At 33.8% G+C, this 27543-nt stretch overlaps 1 protein-coding gene across 6 annotated transcripts in view; it reads left to right on the top strand.

Moving 5' to 3' along the window:
- Nucleotides 1-21133, top strand: part of NLGN1 (neuroligin 1) — a 666223-nt gene extending 645090 nt beyond the window's left edge. For 3 of the 6 annotated variants that reach the window (XM_069472923.1, XM_069472919.1, XM_069472924.1), the window contains 3 exons: nucleotides 15153-15338; nucleotides 18673-19462; nucleotides 20311-21133. In XM_069472923.1, the coding sequence (XP_069329024.1) occupies nucleotides 15153-15338; nucleotides 18673-19462; nucleotides 20311-21133 (1799 nt within the window). Of the gene's footprint in view, nucleotides 1-15152; nucleotides 15366-18672; nucleotides 19463-20310 lie in introns of all 6 variants that reach the window. The other 3 variants (XM_069472922.1, XM_069472920.1, XM_069472921.1) reach the window with 1 other exon arrangement.
- Nucleotides 21134-27543: the final 6410 nt, after the last annotated feature.

Below are 27543 nucleotides of genomic sequence, written 5' to 3'. Positions count from 1 at the left end.
TTGGGTAGATGCTTATCAAAAAAATAATCCATCACGACCAAGTCAGCTTCATTCCAGAGATGCAGGGATGGTTCAACATATGCAAATCTATAAATGTAATTCACCATATAAATAGAAGTAAAAACAAAGACCATATGATCCTCTCAATAGACGCAGAAAAAGCATTCTACAAAATTCAGCACCCTTTTATGGTAAGAACGCTTAACAAAATAGGCATAGATGGGACTTACCTAAAAATGATACAAGTAGTATATGACAAACCCACAGCTAACATCATACTGAATGGGGAAAGATTGAAAGCATTCTTGCCTAGAACTGGAACCAGACAAGATTGCCCTCTATCACCGCTTCTATTCAACTTAGTGCTGGAAGTCCTAGCCAGAACAATCAGACAAGAGAAGGAAATCAAGGCCATCCAACTGGGGGCAGAAGAGGTCAAACTATCTCTCTTTGCTGATGATATGATCTTATATATAGAAAACCCCAAAGATTTGGCCATGAGACTACTGGAATTGACAAACAAATTCAGCAGAGTCTCAGGTTACAAAATCAATGTACACAAATCAGTAGCATTCCTATATGCCAAAAGCAATCAAACTGAGAACCAAATCAAAGACTCAACACCCTTCACAGTAGCAGCAAAGAAAGTAAAATACCTAGGAATATATTTAACTCAGGAGGTAAAAGACCTCTACAGGGAGAACTATGAAACACTGAGGAAGGAAACAGCAGAGGACGTAAACAGGTGGAAAACCATAGCATGCTCATGGGTCAGCAGAATCAACATTGTTAAAATGTCTATACTACCCAAAGTGATCTACAGATTGAATGCAATCCCTATTAAAATACCAACATCATTTTTTGCAGATCTAAAAAAATAATTCTATGCTTCGTATGGAACCAGAGAAGATCCCGTATAGCAAAAGCAATCTTAAGCCAAAAGAATAAATTGGGTGGCATCAATTTACCAGACTTCAAGCTATACTACAAGGCTAACTAAAACAGCATGGTACTGGCACAAGCGCAGAGACATAGACTAATGGAACGGAACTGAAAACTCAGATATAAAACCATCCTCATATAGCCATCTAATCTTTGACAAAGCAGACAAAAACATACACTGGGGAAAAAAATCCTTATTCAATAAATGGTGTTGGGAAAATTGGATAGCCACATGCAGAAGACTGAAACAGTTGACCACTGCTGCCTATTACTAAGTGGTCAGATTGCTCATATATCACTCTTTCTTTCTCTCTCTCTCTGGCTATCTTTTCCTACTCTCTTTCTCCTATAGACTAAAAATATGTATTATTAACATGTGCTAGCAATTCTGTTAACTTCTGAAATAATGAATGATCAGCCAATCAAGACACAATGTCTTCTACTTCATCATCATCACAGCATTTTGGCTCACAAAACTGTTATTACAATACAACCCAATTAAATGTTTGAATTGAATTCTAAGGAATTATCTACAGTGAATACAAACCTTTCTCTTATCCTTAATAGAATTCCTTAAATTTATTTATATTGTAACAAATACCTTTCCTACCTAACCAAAACTAAGAGGGCAACATATGTATTTTGAAATGTCTTTCCAGCTACTCTCTGTAGAAAAATTTAAAAACCTCTATGGTAAATTTAATCCTATTGTCTATATTATAAATATTTAACATTTTTATAATTTTAAAAAAAACATTTCTTTTATTATAATTCTTTTGGAATTTATATTTCTTTTCAGTAAATATGGAAGAATGGTTTATTTTGTTTAAACATAATAATAATAAGGAAAATGTCAAATTTAGTTGATAAAAGCCAAAAAATTTTTTCCAACATATATCAAGCCCTCCTACATGCCAACAACAGTATCTCTTTTATAATAATGATAATTCTATAGAGTGGATACTATCATTAACTATTTTTTAGAAAACCAAGACTCAGAGAGGCTAACTAGCTTGCTCACATAGCAGCTTGTTTACATACCCAAGGTGTATCATGGGGAATCTCAAAAGCCTCTCAAACTTGATGTCTTTAGCCAATATTCTGGGCTAGCCTGCTGTCCACATGAAGATCTTCTTCTCTCTCCCCACCAGGACTGTCCTATTTTCCTATCTTAAAGCTAATGCCTCCCGCTCTATGTCTTAGAGTACTTTCACTTCCAGATTGGCTGCTGAGAGGGTTGTTTCCTAAGTTCCCATTTCTCTGTTGTGATCAAAGCAAGATACATTGACCTCTTACATTTGAAAAGCTTAATGGCTGGTCTCTGGGTGGTAATAGAGAATTAGAACATATTAACACCATTCTTCATTCAGCTAACATATATAGAGTGGCTATTTTGGGGCAGGTACAGTGGACGGAGCTCCCAGCCCAGAAAAAATAAAGAATATGAACAAATTATAAATACAACATTGCAAACAAAGCACAGACACATACACTCACCCACAGAGGATACAATGGGAACACATGAGAGAGACAAAAATAAATATTAGAAAGTTACGAAGTTTTCAGTCTTTATTTCTCCTGAAGCTGTGTAGTATAGTTCTGAACTATGCTGTTCCTGAACACCCTTCTTGGATAACAGACATTGTAGCTCTTCAATGTCATGCTTTGAAGTAAACTAGACACTTAAATCACTAGATACTCCCTGTATAATCAGAACAATTAGAAAGGAAGAATGTGATTTCTTTTCATTCAAAAGACCTTTTAGAAGAGAGATTTCTCTCTCTCTTTTTTTTTTTTTTTCATTTCTTTGTAAAAGCACTTATTCAAAATGCACAAGAACTTTGTCTGTTTTGATTCCAGATTTGTTGTCCAGATTGAAATAGATAAGTTATGCACAATAGCCTAAATAAGGGAATGTTGGATTAGCTTTTCTGGACTTGCAGACCAAAAAGTGTGAATACTAACAGCCTTAAGTTGGGGAAGAGAATAGGAGGATGGCGGTGGGAGCTGGGCGTGGGGGTTACTTTCACTCCAGTATCGTGGGACATTCTTGAAAGGGAAATGGTGGACATGATTCAGAGCTAAGTAAACCAGGCCTTTTTTTCTCTTTATTACTGTCTATATTTAGAAGAAATCTGGTTAAAAAAAAATATTCTAGTCTTATTTGGGGGAAGGAATCACAAAATGTTAAAACTGAGTATAATATAAAAGGAACAATCTCACCTGTTTACCTTTCAGATAGTGAAACTGGAATTTGGGAACTGAAAACCAAAGAAAAATCTACAGGTGTTTTCTTTCCAGGCATCTGTTAATGGTCACCTTCTTCTTTCCCTTTATATTGTATCCCTTTATGTCCAGTTGTCAGTAATCAGAAGCCTTGGCCAGTAACTCAGTTTGTTCTTCCCAAAGATGAGTCATTAAACAGCAAATTATCTTACAATAAATAAATTCATCAAAATATAAAATTTTGGAAATACCACCAAGTTATATGATGTTAAGATATCAGCCTCATTTCAGAACAAGTTTTTCCCCCCAAGAGGATACAAACAAAAAGATATTATGTTTACTTTGTCCTTTGTTGATTCCTAAGAAGAATTTAGGCAGCAGCTTCCAGGAGAACACAAAATTAAGGAAGCTAATATAGGTGATGGATAATTAAATAGTATTGTGTGTGTTCTTTTTCCCTACACGGACTCCAAATTGTCCAATTTGGAGAATTTTGGCATTATTATAGTAAAAAACATGTATTAAATTTATCATTATAACCTTTTTTAAGTGTACAGTTCAGTAATACTAAGTATATTCACATTGTTTTGCAACAAATCTCTAGAACTTTTTTATCCTTCAACACTCATTAAATACTAATTCCCTTTCCTCTCTCTTCCCACTCCTGGTAATCACCTTCATACTTTCTGTTTCTATAATTTTGATTCCTTTAGATACTTCACAGTAGTAGAATCATAGTATTTGTCCTTTGTGACTGGCTTATTTCACTTAGCATAATGTCTTTAGTCACCCATGTTGTAGAATGTGACAAGATTTCCTTCTTTTTTAAGGCTTCCATCATATGCATGTTTTCTTTATCCATTCATCCATTGATGAACACTTGGATTGCTTCCACCTCTTGACTATTGTAAATAGTACTTCGATGAACATGGGCTTGAAAATATTTTATTGGGATCCTGCTTTGAATTCTTTTGGATATATACCTAGAAGAGGGTTTGCTGGATGATATAGTAATTCTTTTTTTAATATTTGAGGAATCTCCATACTATTTTCCATAATGGCTATACCATTTTACATTTCCACTGAAACAAGTGTTCCAAATTTTCTTAGCCAACACTTAGTATTTTCTGTTCTTTTGATAGTAGCCATCCTAATGGGAGTGAGGTGATATCTCATTGTGGATTTGATTTGCATGTCTTTAATAATTCATAATGTTGAACATCTTTTCATATGTTTATTGGGCATTTTTATATCTTCTTTGGAGAAATGTCTATTTAAGACTTTTGCTTATTTAATTAGGTTATTTGGAAGGTTATTTTGTTAAGTTGTAAAATTTCCTTATATATTTTGCATATTAATGCCTTACCAGATACATGACTTGTAATTGTTTTTTCCCATTATGCAGGTTGCCTTTTCACTCTGTTGATTGTTTCCTTTGATGTGTAGAAGTTTTTAAGTTTGGTGTAGTCTCATTTGTCTTTTTTTGTTTGTTTGTTTGTTTCCTGTGCTTTGGTATAAAATCTAAGAAATTGTTGCCAAATCTAATATCCTGAAGCTCTTAACCTATGTTTTCTTCTAAAAGTTTAATAGTTGTAGGTCTTTAATTCATTTTGAGTTGATTGTTTTACACTGTGTAAGGTAAAAGTCCAATTTTATTCTTTTATATGTGGATATCCAGTTTTTCCGATATCATTTATGGAAGAAACTATTCTTTTCCCATTGTATAGACTTGGCACCTTTGTAGAGAATCATTTGGCCATATATGCCCAGTTTGGGGGATTTTAAAACATCATAATTTGAACAATCTTGACTCAAAGGAAATAAAGGGAATCATCCAATTATGTCTTAGCATGAGGATTTTATTTTCATATAGCAGTGTCCTCCCATTAGAACCAGATATTTTTGAAAAGTGAGTCTGGTGATAGAAGAAGGGGCACTTGTTTGCCGGGAGTTTGGAGATTAAGTGACTAATTAAAAGGATTTTGAGGGTCTAAGAAGAAAAGAGAAGGACCTAGAATAAGTCAGTGACATGAGGTTTAAAGCAGGAGACAAAGACAGAATGCAGAAGAAGAAATGACTGAATTTGGCAAGTGAAAAGATAAGGAGAGTTAGCACATGGAATTTCCAGTTGGATTTTTAGCTAGAAGAATTGAGGTTTTAATCCCACAGTTTTAAATTCTTTCATGTTTACAATGTGAAATCTTTAATAAGCTATTTTTCTGATGCATATTCCCAAGTCCCTAGGAGGATGCCTCACTATCATTCAAAGTCTCATGTCTGCAAGCCTGGCTCTTTAATGCTCAGTATGGTCTGTATTTTGAAGTACATAGCAATTTGACTCAAAGAGCCAACCACAGTCATCTGTATCTAGGCAACAGCATTGGTAAACAATGCAAATTTCCTACCTCTTTATAGCCTGAACTATATCATGTGGACTAGAAAAAATATTATATTCTATTTAATGTTTCCAAAAATTAATCACTATAAACATAGACATTCAAATATGCCCCCCAATGAAAGCATATCTACAGTATAGAATCACTGATATCTTAAATTTCTGACATTCTAGATACTATCTCAAATATAAATAGTCAGTATCCCTTTTTTTTTTTTTACATTCTAAATATACTGTCTAGTGTATATGGTCATATTTGTAAGAACCCTAAATATAGATTGGGTCAACCAATAAGCTGCAGGACTGCGGACTGAAAAATTCTCTCCTTCCATACTCCTTAGGGCATGCCTATCAGAGAGCTATCTGAGTTCCATATGCACCAGTAGCCCAAGCCAACACCTTGGTTGCAGTAATTATCTGCTTTTATTTATTTTCCCCTTGCCCAGTTTATTTTAGGCCTGGTCTTATTTTTCCATTCCAGGGGCCTGCAGACCCATGTTCAAGTTCCTGGTTTCTCTCTAATACCTGAAACTAATTCTAGTTGCCAAATCAGTTAAACAGAAAATTGAAGCTAAGCCTGCTCAGTAGATTTAATCAGATCAGTAGAACTAGTAGTTCCATGTAGGAACAATAATTGGGAATATTTTTTGATAGAATGAGTTTTCAGGTGGGAAGAATGATACGATATTAAATAAATTCTATTTGGACGAATAGTTGAATGATGATTGTCGTGGATACATGGATTAGTGAAATAATTTTTAGCATAAATTGCAATTATAAATTTTGACAGTCTTAAGTTTAAAAGTACTAATTTTTTAAGGCTTTATATTCATGAATCAAGCAAATTAAATAGCTGATTTATTTCTGGAAAACTCTGCTGCTTCCTCCTGAAAAAGGAAAAGAGTTTGTTTTTATAGCATTAATATTATTGTTCTATCTTACATAATAAAAATATGTGAATGAATCAGGACAACAATTAGTCACACATTCTGGAAGCTTACAATGGAGACAAGGAAAAGCTAGATAAAATTAATGACTATCTACTGAGAATAATTTAAGTGACGTTAAGAAAAAAATCTTCTTCAAAGTAATCATGAAACAAGCAGCACTTTCAGGAGTCTGCAAAATTGAGTTCCTCCATGGCTGGTCTATAGTTGAGCATTTCAAGGTAAAATTCTGGCTAGAGTGGTCTGAAATGATTCTGTTGCTAAGGACGTAAAGCTAAGTCAATAAAAAAGAACTTTAAATGAGTACTTCACTAGATAGCAAGGTATAAAGAATGCTGCCAATGCACATCACTTGAGTAATTAGCAAACTGTGTCTCTTTTGAGGCAGCAATTTATTTAACGTTCCTCATTTTGTACCCTTAGCTGAGCCACAGGATGTTGTTTGAATATACTATCAGGAATTAAAGAATTCATGCAAATATGTATCACTGTACCAGGTCTGAGGAGATGTGATGTGATTGGTTGGCTGGCCTTAATGAAAACTGAATCTATCATTTTTTAGTAATATAAAACTCAAAATTCCTGTCTAAATTCACTCTAAGGATCAGCTGGTTTCAGACAGATGATATAGATGGATGGATGGATGGATGGATGGATAGATAGATAACAGTATATACATAAAATACAATAGAATCAAAAGTAAAGGAAATTCAGTACTGAAGGGCAAAAATGGAGTTGACAGAGTGATCTTGGACATTCTAAGACTAGAACACAGTAACTTTTACCCAATGATTTACTCAATCTTCTATGCTATGGTTTAATAGTGAAAATTTTGGAATTGAATTGATTTTCTTTAAAACTTTTTCTTGAAGATATTACAAGATTTCTTTAAACTATGTATAAAGTAGAAGTTTCTTTTTAGAGACTTTATATGTTTTTTATAATATTATTATATAAACACAAGGATATTTGACCAATCTACCAGAGTGGTTAAAATAGTGCAACTAAAACTAGAATTATAGAAGGGGTACTATTTAGTTAATGTGGAGATAATTGTCTTATTACTATGGTTCTCTATATACTACACATTGAATGATGATTATTTTATAAGTAAATTATTTCTGTATGGATGTAAAAATTCATTTGACTATAACCACACTTATTCAATATTATTGCAAGAGGAGTTAAATATAAATCCTCATTTTGCACTGAGTTGCAAACAATATTCAGAAATCAAACTTATATATTTCTGGTATAGAATTATAGGTAATGAACTACCTAGAGTATTGTGTTCTTGTTCTCCTATTCATCCTCTCTCTCATACATATACACACACACACACACATACGGCCTTTATCCTTCAAGAGTCCTTTCCATCTAATGTACAGTAATCCTTCCATAATAATGTTTCCAGGGTTCTGCAGCCATCTATGTTTACAGATTAAAATATTTTTAACAGAATCTTTCAAGAATTTAAACTAATAGTTCTGTCTTATATCAAAGCTCATATAGTAGCCAATAGAGTTAAAAGAGTCCCCCGACATGCTTTTTGTTTTGTTTTTTATTATGCTCTAATTTATATAACATCAAGTATTTGAAAATGCTTCTATGTGAGAAGACACCATGAAAATTTTCTTAAATTATTATGCAAATTCAATAAAAGATGATGAGCATGACCAGAAAGATATGTTTATTTGGAAAATATTTTTTAAATTTAACCTCAATCTCAAGGATAATTAATATTTCCACAATTGCACACATATACACATACACACACACACAATGACCAAAGATTGTATTTTTGTGCCTTGGGATCTTTTATCTTGTAGCAAAAGAAGGACTAACTTCTTTCATTTCTTCATATTTTCAAAATTATTCAGGGGGATTTATGTTCATCTATTGTTTTCTACAATGATCCTAAAGAATTTCTTATCCATATATTAATTTTGGTTATGGATTTATTTACTCAACTGATGAATAGTGTTGTCATAGTCTGGTTTACACAAATGCAATTGACCTCCTAGATTATTTTATAAAATAAAGAGGTATTGGCGCTCACGGCCTGCCCCTTTCCAGACTAAAGCTGAAAGAAGGAATCTTAAGGATTCATCCAGATGGGAAGGGCTCAGCGAAAGAACTCTGGAAGTATAAAGAATCAAGCTGAAACTTCACCCTCAAAGAGGATTACTAGTTCACCACCAATTAACACAAACCAGATTCCAAATAGCAACATGTCACAGGAAGAATTTCAAACATGGATCATAAACACGCTGAACAGCATGCAAGTAAAAATGGATAATCAACATAAAGAAACCACAAAAAAGATCCAGGACTTGGAAGAAAAATTCACCAAAGAAATTGAAATACTGAAGAAAAATCAAACTGAACTCCTGGAAATGAAGAATTTATTCAAGGAGCTACAAAACACAGTGGAAAGTCTCAAGAGCAGGGTAGATCAAACAGAAGAAAGAATCTCAGAGATCGAAGACAACACTTTCCAATTAAATAAGTCAGTTACAGAGCTGAAACAAACAAACATGAGAATTAACCACAGTCTACAAGAAATGTGGGATTATGTGAAGAAGCCTAACGTCAGAGTTATCGGCATTCCTGAGGGTGAAGAAGACAATAAGCAAGGGTTGAATAAACTATTTGAAGATATAATTGAGGAAAATTTCCCAGGCCTAGCCAAATCTCTAGATATACAGGTTCAAGAAGCTCAAAGAACCCCTGGGAGATTCATACCAAATAGGAAGACACCACGTCATGTAGTCATTAGACTGACCAAAATATCCACTAAAGAGGCCCTTCTTCGAGCTGTAAGGAGAAAGAATCAAGTAACATACAAAGGAAAGTCCATCCGAATCACGCCAGATTTCTCAACTGAAACCTTACAAGCAAGAAGAGATTGGGGCCCCATTCTCACTCTTCTGAAACAGAATAATGCCCAGCCTAGAATCCTGTATCCAGCTAAGCTCAGTTTTATATATGAAGGTGAAATTAAGACATTCTCAGATAAACAAAAACTTAGGGAATTCACCAAGACAAGACCAGCTCTCCAAGAAGTACTCAAAACAGAGTTACACATGGTCCAGCACAAGAAGGACCCTCGAATGTAACACTAATCAAGAGATAAATATAAAAACCCAGTTATCATAATGGCTCAAGAGAGAAAACAGATCAATGAAATTCAACCCAACTTGAGGAAAAGCAATCTGTCTCACCTATCAGTTCTCTCATTAAATGTGAATGGATTGAATTCCCCACTCAAGAGACATAGACTGGCCCAATGGATAAAAAAATATAAGCCAAGTATCTGCTGTCTTCAGGAAACTCATCTAACCTGCAAGGATGCATTTAGGCTGAATATAAAAGGATGGAAATCAATATTCCAAGCAAATGGAATCCAAAAGAAAGCTGACGTGGCGGTTCTAATCTCCGATAACGTAGTTTTTAAATCAACAAAAGTAAAGAAAGACAAAGATGGTTACTATATACTGGTGAAGGGTACAATTCAACAAGAAGACATAACTATACTTAATATATATGCACCCAACCTAGGTGCACCCAGATTCATAAAGCAAACCCTACTTGATCTCAACCAAATGATAGATAACAACACGTTAGTAGCCGGAGATTTTAACACGCCTCTGACAGTTCAGGACAGATCTTCCAAACAAAAAATAAACAAAGAAATAGTGGACTTAAATACAACGCTCGATCAAATGGGCCTGACTGATATCTACAGGACATTCTACCCAAAAACCACTGAATATACTTTCTTCTCATCAGCTCATGGGACATTCTCCAAGATTGACCATATCTTAGGTCATAAAGCATGCCTTAAAAAATTTAAAAATATAGAAATTATACCATGCATCTTCTCAGATCACAGTGGAATAAAAGTAACAATGAACCCTAACAGAAATACTCACTTCTACTCAAAGTCATGGAAGCTAAATAACCTTCTCCTGAACAATCATTTTATAAATGAAGAAATCAAGTCGGAAATCAAAAGATTTTTTGAATTAAATGACAAAGGAGATACAACCTATCAAAATCTGTGGGACACAGCTAAAGCAGTCCTGAGAGGAAAATTTATTTCCATAAATGCTTATACCAAAAAGACAGAAAACTTACAATTAGACAATCTAATGAATAGACTCAAAGTGCTGGAGAAGGAAGAACAGACCGATCCCAAACCCAGCAGAAGGAGAGAAATTATTAAGATTAAATCAGAACTAAATGAAAAGGACAACAATCAAACCATAAGGGAGATTAATAAAACCAAAAGTTGGTTCTTTGAAAAAATAAACAAAATTGACACACCTCTGGCTAGACTAACCAAGAACAGAAAAGAAAAATCTCTTATAACCTCCATCAGGAACACAAAAGGAGTAATCACGACTGATGCCACAGAGATACAGGATACCATATATGAATTCTACAAAAATCTTTATGCACACAAATTAGAAAACCTGGAGGAAATGGACAAATTCCTAGAAACACACAGCCTTCCCAGGCTCAACCAGGAAGAAGTAGAATTCCTAAATAGACCGATATCTAGATCTGAAATCGAAACAGCAATAAAAAACCTTCCCAAAAAGAAAAGCCCTGGACCAGATGGGTTCACACCTGAATTCTACCATACCTACAAAGAAGAACTGGTGCCCATCCTACATAAACTATTCTCCAATATAGAGAAGGATGGGATCTCCCCAACACTTTTTACCAAGCCAACATAACCCTAATACCAAAACCAGGAAAGGATGCAACTAAAACAGAGAACTATAGACCAATTTCTCTTATGAATATAGATGCAAAAATTCTCAATAAAATTCTAGCAAATCGAATCCAAGTGCTTATCAAAAAAATAATCCATCACGACCAAGTGGGCTTCATCCCAGAGATGCAGGGATGGTTTAACATACGCAAATCTATAAATGTAATTCATCACATAAATAGAAGCAAAAATAAAGATCATATGATACTTTAAATAGATGCAGAAAAAGCATTCGACAAAATTCAACATCCTTTTATGATAAGAACACTCAAAAAAATAGGCATAGACGGGGCCTATCTAAAAATGATACAAGCCATATATGACAAACCCACAGCCAACATCATACTGAATGGGGAAAAACTGAAAGCATTCCCACTTCGAACTGGAACCAGACAAGGCTGCCCACTGTCCCCATTACTTTTCAACATAGTATTGGAAGTCCTTGCAAGAGCTATCAGGCAAGAGAGCAGAATCAAGGGAGTCCAAATAGGGACAGAAGAGATCAAACTCTCACTCTTTGCTGATGATATGATGTTATATCTAGAAAACCCCAAGATTTCAACCAAGAGACTCCTGGAATTGATTAATGAATTCAGCAAAGTCTCAGGATACAAAATCAATACACACAAATCAGAGGCATTCATATACGCCAATAACAGTCAAACGGAGAACCAAATTAAGGACTCAATACCCTTCAAAATAGCAACAAAGAAAATAAAATATCTAGGAATATATCTAACTAAGGAAGTAAAGGACCTCTATAGGGAGAACTATGAAACTCTGAGGAAGGAAATCGCAGAACATGTAAATAGGTGGAAAACCATACCATGCTCATGGATCGGTAGAATCAACATTGTTAAAATGTCTATACTGCCCAAAGTTATCTACAGATTCAATGCAATCCCTATTAAATTACCAACATCTTTTTTCACAGACATAGAAAAAATAATTTTACACTTTGTATGGAATCAGAGAAGACCCCGTTTAGCAAAAGCAATATTAAACAACAAAAACAAAATGGGAGGTATTAATTTGCCAGACTTCAAACTTTACTACAAGGCTGTGGTTCTAAAAACAGCCTGGTACTGGCACAAGTGCCGAGACACAGACCAGTGGAACAGAACAGAAAATCCAAATATAAAACCATCCTCATATAGCCATCTAATCTTTGACAAAGCAGAAAAAAACATACTCTGGGGAAAAGATTCCTTATTTAATAAATGGTGCTGGGAAAACTGGATATCCACATGTAGAAGACTAAAACAGGACACACAGCTCTCACCCCTCACAAAAATCAAATCACGGTGGTTAACAGACTTAAACCTTAGGTCAGAAACTATTAGAATTCTAGAAGAAAACGTAGGTAAGACTCTTACAGACATTGGCCTAGGCAAAGAATTTATGAGGAAGACCCCTAAGGCAATCACAGCAGCAACAAAAATAAATAAATGGGACCTGATCAAATTAAAAAGCTTCTGCACAGCCAAAGAAACAGTCACAAGAGTAAATAGACAACCTACAGAATGGGAAAAAATTTTCGCATACTACACATCAGATAAAGGACTGATAACAAGAATCTATTTAGAACTCAGGAAAATCAGTAAGAAAAAATCGAACAACCCTATCAAAAAGTGGGCAAAGGACATGAAAAGAAATTTTTCAAAAGAAGATATAAAAATGGCTAACAAACATATGAAAAAGTGTTCAACATCTCTAATCATCAGGGAAATGCAAATCAAAACCACAATGAGATATCACTTAACTCCAGTGAGAACGGCCTTTATCAAAAAGTCCCAAAACTATACATGTTGGCGTGGGTGCGGAGAGACAGGTACTCTCATACACTGCTGGTGGGACTGTAAACTAGTGCAGCCCCTGTGGAAAGCAATGTGGAGATACCTTAAACAGATTCAAGTAGACCTACCATTCGATCCAGCAATCCCATTACTGGGCATCTACCCAGAAGAACAAAAGTCATTCTATAAAAAAGACACCTGCACCCGAATGTTTATAGCAGCACAATTCACAATCGCAAAAATGTGGAAACAACCCAAATGCCCATCGATTCATGAATGGATTAGCAAAATGTGGTATATGTATACCATGGAATATTACTCAGCTATTAGAAATGATGGCGATATGGCATCTCTTTTGTTCTCCTGGAGTGAGCTGGAACCCATTCTATTAAGTGAAGTATCCCAAGAATGGAAAAAGAAGCACCACATGTACTCACCAGCAAACTGGTTTCCCTGAGAGCACATTTGGGATTCACACCAATTGGGTATTGGACAGAGGTCGGGGCTGGGTGGAAGGGATGGGTGTATACCTACTTGATGAGTGCGATGCGCACTGCCTGGGGAATGGACACGTTTGAAGTTCTCTCTGGGGGGGATGGGGTGGGGGGAGGGGAGGAGTGCACACCTACATGATGAGAGTGATGTGCACTGTCTAGGAAATGGACACAACTAAAGCTCAGACTCGGGGGGATGGGGAGGCATGGGCAATGTATACAGCCTGATCTTTTGTACCCCCTTGATGAGCTGAAAAACAAACAAAAAATAAAAATAAAATAAAATAAAAAAAAAAATAAAGAGGTATCTTTCAACTTGAATAATATAATTCTTATCATAAGCGTTGATCCATTATGTTGAGTTTCTATAATGGGTCCATAATAAGAGAGAGAACTAATTTTTTAAAATTAGTTTATAAAACTTACTGATATTGAAAATATCTCTGGAATAATTAATCATTTTATATCTAATATGACTCTAAATGTATTCTACATAATATATGAATAGCCCATAAGATGGAATAATTATGAAACAGTTTCTACTTTTCCATTTATACCAAATGCAGAAATATATTAGAGAATAAATATTTGTTTTACAAGTTATAATACACACATTTTAACAGCTATTAAGTCAGAAAAATGAATATGTATAAAGCATTACTAAATTATCTTTGACTCCTCCCTCTACAATTTCCATATATAAGAAAGTCACTCAGCTTTTACTGCCACAATATTTTTCTATCCATTTTCCTTTTTCAATTGTCTTTGCCATTCTATCAGTTCAGATCCTCATAATCTCTCCCCTACCTACATTCTATTATTCAATATATATTTCTCCTCCTTATCAGATTTGCTATAAAGCAGAGCTTTGACCATCCCAGAAATGATATGAGTCTGAACTTTTCAAAAACCTTCGATTATTCTATACTTTTTCCTAATTGAGTAACTCTCCTCAGTTTGGCATTTAAAGTATTCCAAAATGTAGTTTCAAATGACCTCTGGCACAATAATTCTTTCTTAATCATGCAACATCATTGATAAAAGTGTGCATATTCCTATACTTGCAGAGTTATATATAATTTTATGGGGTTTATAAAACCTTTCCCCCACAAGTCTTAGAAAAATGCCCGTGCTTTACATCCTTACATCCTGTCACTCTGATACATGTACCTTAAATTGCACCCATGTTAGACCATGAGTAACTTGAAGATCAACGTGGTGTTTTATGAAAAATGCACATTCTCATAAGCCCCATGATACTATCCAAATGGTAACTTGGCCCCTGAAATGTCTCCCTTGAGATCTTTTACAATGGTTTCATTTCCTTTATCTGCTCCTGTTACTTGTTACCTGGATAATTTGGGAAGCATTTGGGGAAGATGTCATTTTTCAGATTTCAGTCACTACCGTTCTTCCTAAAGTAAATTCTTTTATTCTGATAGGAAATAATTTTTACTAAAGAACTTGGACTGTACTCACCTTGATTAACACAGGCTTCTTTTGTATTTAAATTTGATGTCAATTTGATTTATACCAACTTAAAGGTGTTTTTTTAATTCTGTTTTTCAGGTTTCTTGAGTACAGGGGATCAGGCTGCAAAAGGGAACTATGGACTCCTTGATCTCATACAGGCTTTGAGATGGACTAGTGAAAACATTGGATTCTTTGGTGGTGACCCCTTAAGAATCACTGTTTTTGGATCTGGTGCTGGGGGTTCATGTGTCAATCTACTGACTTTATCCCATTATTCTGAAGGTAACCGTTGGAGCAATTCAACCAAAGGTATTATGCAGGTTGCAAATTTTGACAATTTTGGTGTCTGCATGCCACCACCATCAGTAGTATGTGATGCTTTGTATATATTTCTCTGTTCAAACTGAGTGTTAGGTTGAACTCAATAACTGTTTAAAACTATATTTCTTCAGCTTTTCTATGCATGTTTAAATTTTCTTCACACTCTTTTCTTTGTCTCCTGTGGAGCTTGGTAAGAATGCCCTTTCAAGATAACTTCAGAATAGTTAGCATTGCAGTTACTCTTCTTTCCTTCAAAGGGTGATTGGGGGAAAATCAAAGACATTCACAGTTCTGTCATCTCCATTTATTCGGTAATCAAAATCAAAGATGAGATTTCTTTAAATGTAGGGATTGTATATAATCTACTTCCAAGACAATAGACATTTAAAATCCTTTATTAGTATGAAACTAACAAAGCAGTCTAAGCTAGTTTGTCTGGAAACATGTGATTTCACTTGTTGTCTGAGTAGAGAATGGATGTTTGATTATTTTGCATGCATGATCCAAAATTGTCAAAGCATCAAGGTCACTAGTAGAGCTTTTGCTTAGAAAGAAAAATACGTTTGATTTTGTTCTTTTTCTATTTTTAACTCCAAAAGTGTGATTTTTTTTTTCCTCCCAAGTTTGGCAAAGCAGCATGAAGCTCTGAGGCTGCTTAAATCTATAAAATATTTTTCTTGTTTCCTTTTTCTGACTTTGACATCCTTTTTCCAAAGTGCCTGTCCAAGTCTCCTCATGTTGTTCCTTATGGACTCCATCTCCATTTTACCTTGTGTTTAATCATCCATTCTAATTGCATTATTAATTTGAAATAGCCACAAGAACAATTTTGTTGAAGAAGTCTGCAAAGCAAATACTTTCTCTCCATTATTTATACATAATAGAGAGGAAAATAGAGAATATGCACCAACAAAGACCACCTTGTATTTTCTTTTTTATTGTCATTGTGTGTATGTGTGTATGTGTGTGTATATACATATACATATATATGAAGAAAGTGTACACTGTCAAGTTTAATTTATGAAGCATCTTCATTTGTAAGACTGAGTTTCATGATATGAGCATCAGACATAGAATATTTGTTTTTAGTATCAAAGATACATTAATGTGGAAAAGAATAGTCAGTCATTAAATAAATTTATATATAGAGAATCATATCACATAACTTATTGACATAATTTATTTAATATTTTATTTATATTAGTAGTATTCTGATTCAAGATGACAAAATAACACAGATGGGAACATTTCCAACAGAGATGTTGGTCTGTAAAGAAATGGCTTATTTTGAAATAACAACTTTGTTTTTTAATTAAACAGATTAGATTGTTCTAACTTGAGTGTTAATGCCAATTCTTAACTAGGGTATCAGTAGGCAACTTCTATAGACTTCTCAAAGTCATTTGATCAAAAATGGGCATTAAAGTCAGTTTCAGTCAGTATCAAACTAACATTGGTTAAAGAGACAAATCAATTAGTTTATCAGCTAACATTGCTACTCATTGATTGACAGTATGGTAAACAGCGGCAAATGGTTATGAAAACAGTTGAAAATACAACATTTCATCACACTCTTCAAGGAAATCAGTCATTACTTGGCCAGAGACATGGACTTGAGTTTGGGCAAGTCCTAAACCCATCTTCAGACACCTGATTTGACAAGGAGATGATCAAAAGATGTCTTGAAATCATCAAGCTGATTCTGCCTCCAATTCAGACACAGGCTTTAAAGGCCATAAACTCCACAAAGGGCTGCAACAATGCCTGGGCCTGTATCCACCATGAGTCAACCCCATCTTGCATCCACATAATAAGCACTCTCACTAATGATAAAATGTATGTTTTTCCAATACCATCTAGATGGCATATTTCAGGCTATATTTAAACATGATGTGCATTTCCCCCTAAATCTTTTTTGGTATATTTAGTTAATGTCACTGAGTCCCTGAAATGGGAAAGAATGTTATAGAAATCACCAGGTTTATTTTAGTTGTAAAATTTTTAATTAGTAAAATATTTTCTTGAGCAAATGTTAACAAATAGCCTACATAATTTTTTAATTTATCTGTATTTGTATAATTTGCTCTAGCCTATTTTGCTCTAGTAAACTCAAAATTATGTTCATAAATATATCAGAAAACCAAATTTAAATTAGTATTGTTTGACTTTTTGAATATTTTTAGAATTATCTAGAAAGATGTTACAGACATTTTAAATATATATGCATGTTTGGTGAAAAATCTAAAACTTTACTTCTAATTCAGACACTGCTTCAGCACCTTTGTGAAAAAAGATCTTCTCTCATTAACACATATGAATAATGGTGCATTTGTTTAAATAACTGAACTATGAAGTTGTATTTGGAAATTGATAAGAAACATACATTTTTAAAATAAAACAGATAAATTATATTTTTAAGACAAGAATTTTATTGGAAAAATACCCTAAAGAGTAGATAAAGTGCATTCGTAAATTTGAATGGCACGCAGCTCTTATCAAACTGCACATGGGCCCATAATTTACAATTCTTAAATTCAATTAAGTAAAAAGCAGTGGACCATGTACTTTTCATCTTTTATGATAAAATACAACAGTGCACATTCAACAGTGGGAAAAGTTAAATCACCCCTACTAAATCCTTCTGCTGATGGTTTTTTCTTTAACCTAGTGAAAACACTTCAAATATTATGTCTTCTTCCGAAGGAAGATTATTCAGCATACTATGTCTGACATGGAGATCTGGAAAGAGTATGTCTAAAGTGATATTCTGTTGTGTGCCTTCAGGGCCATCCCCAGGGTATTAACAAATCCCCAGCCCCAATAGTTGTGTGAGCCCACAACAATTTCTTTTCAAATCAAATAGGGTTAAAACAAACATACAGAATTATTTCAAAGGAAGGCAAATGCAGGTAAATTGAAGGATATATCCCAAAAGGACAATGTAGAGTCTTCTGGAGACTTGAGAGAGAGAGGGTTGGCCCCATCTGGTTAGCATTGATGATGATGTTACATGCTTGTTGAAGAAAACATTTGGGGGCTTTTTATCACTAGTATTTACAACTCCTTTTCTTCTTGCTCACTGCCTGTTTCAGACTCTACACAGTTTAGACCTCTTGATGCTCAAAGACACTCAAAGAACAAGATTTAGCTGCACCTTTCTGATTTATTATACCTTGGGGATGACTTTGTGTACCTTCTTTTAAGTAAAAGTGTCTACATGTCTAAAATATCAAATGTTATTGTTTTACCACATTATTTAAAGATCATCTGAAACTCTTTGTTGATTTTCCCATAGGACTTTTTCAACGAGCAATAGCTCAAAGTGGAACAGCCCTTTCCAGCTGGGCTGTTAGTTTCCAACCTGCAAAATATGCTAGAATGTTGGCCACAAAAGTTGGTTGCAATGTTTCAGATACAGTAGAGTTAGTGGAATGCCTACAGAAGAAGCCTTACAAAGAACTTGTTGATCAAGATATTCAACCAGCCCGATACCACATAGCCTTTGGACCTGTGATTGATGGTGATGTAATACCAGATGACCCTCAGATATTGATGGAGCAAGGAGAGTTTCTCAACTATGATATAATGTTAGGAGTGAACCAAGGGGAAGGGTTAAAATTCGTTGAAAATATAGTAGATAGTGATGATGGTATATCAGCTAGTGATTTTGACTTTGCGGTTTCCAATTTTGTTGATAATTTATATGGATACCCTGAAGGCAAAGATGTTTTGCGAGAAACCATTAAATTCATGTATACTGACTGGGCTGATCGTCATAACCCTGAAACCAGAAGGAAGACATTATTGGCTTTGTTTACGGACCATCAGTGGGTGGCACCAGCTGTAGCTACAGCAGATCTTCATTCAAACTTTGGTTCTCCTACATACTTCTATGCCTTTTACCATCATTGCCAAACAGATCAGGTTCCAGCTTGGGCTGATGCAGCCCATGGGGACGAGGTTCCCTATGTACTGGGAATCCCAATGATTGGCCCTACAGAGTTGTTTCCTTGCAATTTCTCCAAAAATGATGTGATGCTGAGTGCAGTTGTAATGACATACTGGACAAATTTTGCTAAAACTGGGTATGTACCTAAGGAATAAAGTTTGTTATAATTTTAATAAAAATATCCTTTTAAGTATTTGAAAGCAATATATATTTTGTGCCAAAATAATTTAATAGAGTAATATCAACAATATATTAAGTGTCTTTATTCAAAATTAATTCTATATTATCATGTTTCGAAAAGTCATTGCTTTATTAGTTTTTCATTTTTGGAAGTTTATTAAGAAAGGACATATCTCAATTGCATTACTCAACTATTATGTATGTCTTTGGTTTTTTAATTTCACAGGACATTATTATTTTTGTTCAATAGTAACAAATATTATTTAAAATGCTTTCCAATTCACAATACTGTATGCTGTTTGGTCCTTCCAAATACCTTGTAAGGTGGGCAGGTCAGGTACTATTAATCTATTTTACAGAGAAGGGACCTGAGGCTCTGAGAGCTTCATGTAGATTTTCATATGTCTGGTTTGTAGCAGAACCAGGACTCAAATATTTCATCTGCCAATTCAAAATCCCAGATTGTTTCCACTATTCCATGCCATCTTCGCTAGTTTGCCTATTAGACAACTCATATGTATATAAATATTTAAATAATTTAAAATAATCTTTGGATAGATAGTAGTCCATCTCTAGATGGACAAAGAGAAAGAAAATATAAGACTTACTTGCCTTACATTATCACTCATCTAACAGTCTTGCTGTTATGAGATGTATATTTCTAGTTTGAACCAAGTTAATGTCAAAACACCATCTAAAGTTTTGCTGAATCACTTCTTCACTTAGATGTTAAACTAGTAACATTTTGACTAAGGAAAAGAATGAAACAATTCTGTTCTCATAATTTCTTTTGTTCTTTCCTAGTGACCCAAATCAGCCAGTCCCTCAAGACACAAAATTCATCCATACCAAACCCAACCGCTTCGAAGAAGTAGCCTGGACCAGATATTCCCAGAAAGACCAACTTTATCTCCACATTGGATTAAAACCAAGAGTTAAAGAACATTACAGAGCCAATAAGGTGAACCTCTGGTTGGAGCTGGTACCTCACCTGCATAATCTCAATGACATTTCTCAGTATACCTCGACAACAACTAAAGTGCCATCAACTGACATCACTTTCAGACCTACAAGAAAAAATTCTGTACCTGTCACATCAGCCTTTCCCACTGCCAAGCAGGATGATCCCAAACAACAACCAAGTCCATTTTCAGTGGATCAAAGGGACTACTCAACAGAGTTGAGTGTCACTATTGCAGTTGGGGCATCACTGCTGTTTCTGAACATCTTGGCCTTTGCAGCCCTGTATTACAAAAAGGATAAGAGGAGACATGATGTCCACAGGAGATGCAGCCCTCAGCGCACTACTACCAATGATCTGACCCATGCACAAGAAGAAGAAATCATGTCCCTCCAAATGAAGCACACTGATTTGGATCATGAATGTGAGTCCATCCATCCACATGAGGTGGTTCTTCGGACCGCCTGCCCCCCAGATTACACACTAGCTATGAGGAGGTCACCTGATGATGTTCCCTTAATGACACCCAACACTATTACAATGATCCCCAACACTATCCCAGGGATTCAGCCCTTACACACATTCAATACATTTACTGGAGGACAGAACAATACTCTGCCCCATCCCCATCCCCATCCCCATTCACATTCAACAACCAGGGTATAGCCAGATAAGAGAAACAAACTATTTTTTTTGATGGATTGTGGTAACATTACTGAAGATTCCTTGGCTTTCAACCTACAAGACTCTTACTATTTAAATGAGGAATATTATGTGAATATACATATCAAGAACTTTGGGGGTTTTGAAAAAATGAGTTGTATATATAAACGAATCAACTTTAAGAACAAATTTCAATTGCTTCGAGCAATTGTTCTGAATGATACTTTTTCATTCACATCCACGAATTAATTTTTTGAAGATTTAAGTTACATAATGGAATTAGGCATGTGGAACACCAAACAAGAAAGAACTATGTCTAAATATAAAAAATAAAAATAAACAAACTATGAATATGCACAAGGGACACACCAATGGAATGTCAGATAATTTTCACCAGTTTTTATTTGGAGCCGTTTTATTGTGTAGACCATATTTACATATTTGGATAAGTACACAAAGCACCAATGCTGTTAATGGCCTTAGCAGAGGCTCATGCTGAAATTTGCCAGTAAAACAAAGAAGTTTAAAGACTGGCAGGTACAACATTATCACATAAGTGCTGTCAGTATAAAGTTGTGGGGATAAAGGAAACTGGATATTTTTAGCACGATGTGCATGATAATTTATATGCTTGGTGGCTGTGCTGCTGATTAAGCCGTAATTAAAAACCTTCTCATCCCATTGGAGTTTTTAATAGAAGCTTCCTCCATCAATTGGCAGAACCCAAAGAATATTTTAAGGGGCAAAAGTAATTACAATAAAATAATTCACAGTAGTTTCGATATAGAAAGAATTAGTTTTAAAAGGTATTTGAAGAAACTATAGGTATAGTGGTGAATACTCGCTGATATGAATCCCAGAAAAAATTTCCTGTGTTTTTAATGTTCTTTTGATTCCCATCTAAATAATTTATGGAAATATAACTCTAATTGGACATGTGTTACAGGATCTATAATTTGCTGTGGTTTTTGTTACTCTGTATTTTGTTCCTTTGGGTAAGGTGAAGTGTGTCCAAAGAGTTACTTGCAACAGTCTTTTTATGATATAAGGATGCCCCAGTATTACCACTCTGATTACAGTTCTCAGTTAATTGATTTACTCATGTTGCATGACAAAATGTTTACTAATAATAATTCAGTATGAAGTTATGTCCCTCTTCACATCACTTATCTTTCTCACTGAGGTTCATTCACTGGATTTACTCGTGCAATCTCAGTCGAGTGCAACGTAGATACAGAACCTAGGAGAGCCAACATCTGGAGGATTTCAGTTTTACACGTATGTGTGATTTTAAACAAATATTCACAGGAAACTCTTCATCCCCCTGTTGTTTACCAGTAACAGTATATCACAGACCTTTCCAAATGTTTGTATATGTAATCAGATGTACATTTATATTAAAAAAATGAGATGGACTTAAAGAGCACATCCTGATAAATACTTTCTCTCTTACCTGTACTATATTTCTATTAGACTAAAGTTATGTGATTTTTTTTTACATTTTTTCAGATGACTAGCAATTTTGATAGTTTATAAGATAATGCAAAGAACTTTCTCTGACAAACTAACTGCAGTAACAGAAACCTTTCTTTTCAGTTACTCTTTTTCAAGAATGAAAGCTTATTATACAAAAAACAATTGTATACTACTTGATGGAAACAACTTTGTACATCTTGGCCATGTCACTGGTCATTGCGTGAAATAAAGATAATCTGGATAATGACTATTAGTCCAATGCTAAGAAACATGATCTTTGCTCATTAAAGAGCTAAAATGTTTATTGCTGTTTTGTCTTTTTTTAAGAAAAAAGAAAAGAAAGAAAGAGAGAGAGAGAGAGAGAAATACGACTGTCTCAAAAAGTCATTTTTCTAGATTAGACCAGTCGGGTTTTTGAAGACATATAGGTAACTTCTACAGAAACCACAACTGTATATTTAAAGGCAAGTCTCATCTAAAATTAAATTCATGAAAACTTAATATTATGAATTTATAAGCTCCAGGAACTCATGAAAAATATTAGCTTTGTGTTCTTAAATACCTCTTATATGAAGGTGTTATAGAAATAAAGTGCCAATTGTTTTCAGTTGGAAACACAGGTTCCAATACTGATCATCAAGAAAAAGGTCTATTGGAAATAAATTTGCAATACATGAAATACAATATCTAGGTCCATAATATAAAGGTGATTAAAATGCCATAAAGTAATAGATAGAAAGTTATCTTTCTAAGATAATTTAAAAGTGCTGAGCAAGATATTAAACTGACACTAAAAAATAAAGATCCATTTGAAGGAATTTCTTTGATTATAATTCCCCTTCCCAATTATAAAGTATCATTAAAATGTAGATATTTTTCCATAATTTTTTTTTTTTTAATCTCTGTTAGAAGCAAAAAGTCTTCAAGATCCAGAGTGGTCTACATGCAGTTTTTGCCTGATGTGGTTATGCTTTTAGACTGTGAACTGCCAATAAAAAGAATTGTTTAGCATCTGAAATATTGTTTAATCAGAACATTGTCTTTTAATATATTGATTAAACAAAAGATAAAAACAAATAGAAATGACAGCAAATAAGATATGAATGAATACTTTCATATGCATTAATTCACTTGGCAAAACCAAACATTCTATTATGTTTTAATGATGGCCATATTTATATCTATCTACCATCTATTCGCCATTTATCTATCAATCTACCTATCTATAGCATAACTGACATCTACTTTATATTAATTTAGGAAAACGATTTAGGAAAACAAAGCATAGCCCTATTCTTTTCTCTAAATTAAGGTAGTATCAAATTGTGGAAGATAAAGCAGCCTAGGTTTTATTGTCACGTGATAAAGTCATTGTGAATGAGTGTTAGTTGCTAGTTTTATAATTATAGCCTCTAGTTTTCTAAATGTAAATGATGTCCCACATTAAACAGAACATTAAGAACTGTTTTTAAAGCTGAAACATAATTTTTAAATGCTAGGAAAATTTTAAATATTGTTATTCAATTTTAACCAATATGTTTAAAATGGATTTATTGAGATGACAATTTACTTTATGAAAACAATGAGTAACAAAATTAAAAGAATAATTTGGAATTATTTATTAATTCAGATTTTTCTGCCTCAGATTTTAAAAATAGGCAAGGCTGCTTAGAATTTATACAACATTATACCAAAATTAATTTTACTTAATTGTTTTGCTATTATATAAATTTTTGGCCAAATATTTATCAACAGATTAATGTTATTTTAATGAGTATGGGGTTAGAAATACAAAAGCTACAGATTTTATAGTTTTCAATGGCCATTGACCATGTTGACTGTGATCAAAATGTACTTGACTATCACATATATATAACAAAGTTCATCATTCACTTTTATGCAAATTGGGACATAATTTGCTACAGCATTAAAATTATTCAATTTGGAGACATCTTGCTGGCAGCTTAAAGCAGAAAATCTGAGTAGAGATTATTTCATTCCTCATTTCAAATTTAAAAGTTGACCAAAATAATGCTTTAAACTTCTTGATCTGTACATGAAAACAGCAACAAAATTTTTAAAAAGTTACCAGCCATATGTAATACTAAGGAGCAAAACAGTATGGCATTAATTTTCTTACAAAAAGGAAATGCCAAAACTCAATTGTCATATCTACAACATATCTATAACAGCAGTTATATCACCTATTGGCACACTCGTACTGTCACACATATCAATATCAAGAAAGGATGCAAAGACTATAGGAAATATGTTCCAGCTTTAAAGACACTACTACATAGAAATTACTGGGATTCTTTCCTTTAGCGAGTTTCACTGAAATATTTTCACGGGACAAAATGATGAATGGAATTCTTAAGAAGCTGTCAAATATCATGGCAGTCCTTTGATGTTAGTAAATTTGTTTTCTTCTGTATTATTGGTTCAAAGTACTAGCTTTTTCCTTCATTTCCAGTAATTAGTTGTTATAGGCTATCACTTTTTAATGTGAGTGGAAATTAGATAATTTGGTTATACTTGTGAAAACATGCTCCCAAATAAATTCAATTAATGGGCACTTCCCTGCTGAGATTTTGTTATCATTCATTTAATTATCTTGTCAAGCTTTACTGTTACAACAATTGTTTTGGCTTTTTAGTCAATAAACTAAAGGAATTTCTCCAATAGCCTTATACCTCTCCTGCACTTGATACGATAACAACATATGCTTCAGATATCCATCAGAAATCTCTAAAGAAATTTCCTACTGATGTGAAACATTTGGTGGCCAACTTGATTCTTTTTTATAAGCATTCTGATTTGATTTTATTCTGGCACTTTACTGTATTTGTATGCAGGCCAGAAATCAATTCCATTTGATAAGTGTTGTAGAGAATACAGACTGGAATAACCATGTGCAGGGCTTAAGTGCCTTTTCCTCATGGGATTTTATTTATAAAACTTATCATTACTTTTTTAATTTTTTGATTCTGATAATTCAATTTAAAAAGTGCAATAGGATGACTATGTTATTAACTGCCAGTAAGAAAATTTTATTTGGAAATTCTTGCATTTAATTTGATTTTCTTATGATTTCAAATGGGTCCAAATGACTCCTGAGAAAGAATGAGGTGAATTATTTGGAAAGTGACAATTATTTAGATATCTGATTTGATAAACTTAAGAATGGAAATTTAAATCTCTAACAAACTGTAAAATTTTTCCAAATAGGTAAGTTTAAAAGAAATCTGAAGTTGTAGGGACAAGCATTTTTTTCTAGTCAGGCATTATCTATAGTATAAGGTTTATATACCCTATAATGCTGTATGGTTTATAGGATATTTATGATGGCCCTTTCAGACCCACATTTACAAATGACATTGTATACCTCCCTCCATATGTACTAATGTGACAGAATTTAGTCCTCTATGGAAAGTTAAGCCAGTTTTGTGTTGAAATGAATAACAATTAAAGCTTTAAAAAATTTGTAAAGGTACAGTAGCAAAAACTCAGCAGATGAAGTTAAAACAAAGGGACCATTTTTGAATGCCATTTTCACAGTTGATATCTATATTAGATTGTGTGTTTAAAAGGATTTTAGTGTTTTTGACTCATTCTTTCTCTGCACTCATATCATTTGGCAAATTAATGGGACATGTGTCATAGATTTTGTAAAAAAAAAAAAAAAAAAAAAAGCCATTGGGTTGTCATGATTCAGTTTGTGTTTGGACATCTATGGCTTTCATTAAAAACGTGTTTATTATCATGAATAAATATTACCATGCTTTCCAAGTTGTGTTGACTATTTTTAAACTCAGAAATAATTTCTTCTCTGTTTAGTACACTCAAAATTATTTCTAAGATAAATGTTCCCTTGCAACGTCTTTGTATTGCTCACACATGTGCTGATAGTTCTGTTTTGATGAAAATAATGATACTTTATGGTCTGTTCACCTGTTGGTGAATGCAGGGCAAGAATTTGGAGAGTAGAGTTTGGGAGCTTGGACATAACTTGTCAGAAAAGAGAAAGAGGAAAGAGAAAGAGAAGAACAGAAGGAAGGAGTAAATGAAGGAGAAAGAAAAGAACTTTTCAATTTTAAATTAATGACTTTTTGCATCTAAGTAGTTTTTTAATAGAGATGTATGACAGTTTATAAAAAAGAGAGCAAAGGGATTTAAATAAATTCCTTTAAACCATAAATCTATTTTCTTTAGAAAACAAGAGTGATAACATTTAGCAAGATACAATAAATTTAATCCCTGATCCAAGGCATGGTCAAATTGTGTCACTGGAAACAAACAAAAATAAAATCTAGAGCGACTTATTTCCAGTCTTACACTATCTAATCAATAATGATCTTGGTAGAGAAGACTATGTAAAGTATGATTATCTCTCATCTGTATATAAACCAAGATAAGAATATAGCAAACAAATAGGACATCATTGAATTTCCACATACGTGGCCTTTAAAAAACAACGTTTCCAAATTGTTAAATAAGAGAACTGGCACTACTTTATGGGACTCTGTGGCCACATATGGCCATTAATACCAAATAAATTAAATAGTTCAAAAACATGTTGTAAGAATTTTACTTTCCATAAAAGGATTTTTGTGTTTTATAGAATCTGTTGTTATTTGATATGATTACATTTTTTTCCTACAGTTTTACATTTCCTTGTAGTTTACAGGATGTTATTTCTGAGTTCAAGAAAAGTCCTAAATATAATCTGTAAATGTTCATATGAAAACAGTATTTCCAAATGGAGTGTCATAATTTGAAATACTTCCTACTGCCCCAATTCTGGAGAGCTGCTTGAATACCTGATTAAAACCATTCTATCTCCCCTGAAAAAACTCAACCTCTCTCTCAGAGCTGCCTTCTTCTGCACTAGAGAGGATCTTCCTACCAGTTGCTACAGCTTCTATTTCCATGATGTC

This window comes from Eulemur rufifrons, chromosome 7 (assembly GCF_041146395.1).
Source record: "Eulemur rufifrons isolate Redbay chromosome 7, OSU_ERuf_1, whole genome shotgun sequence".
Classification (NCBI taxonomy): domain Eukaryota; kingdom Metazoa; phylum Chordata; class Mammalia; order Primates; family Lemuridae; genus Eulemur; species Eulemur rufifrons.
This window is presented reverse-complemented; position numbering and strand designations above follow the sequence as displayed.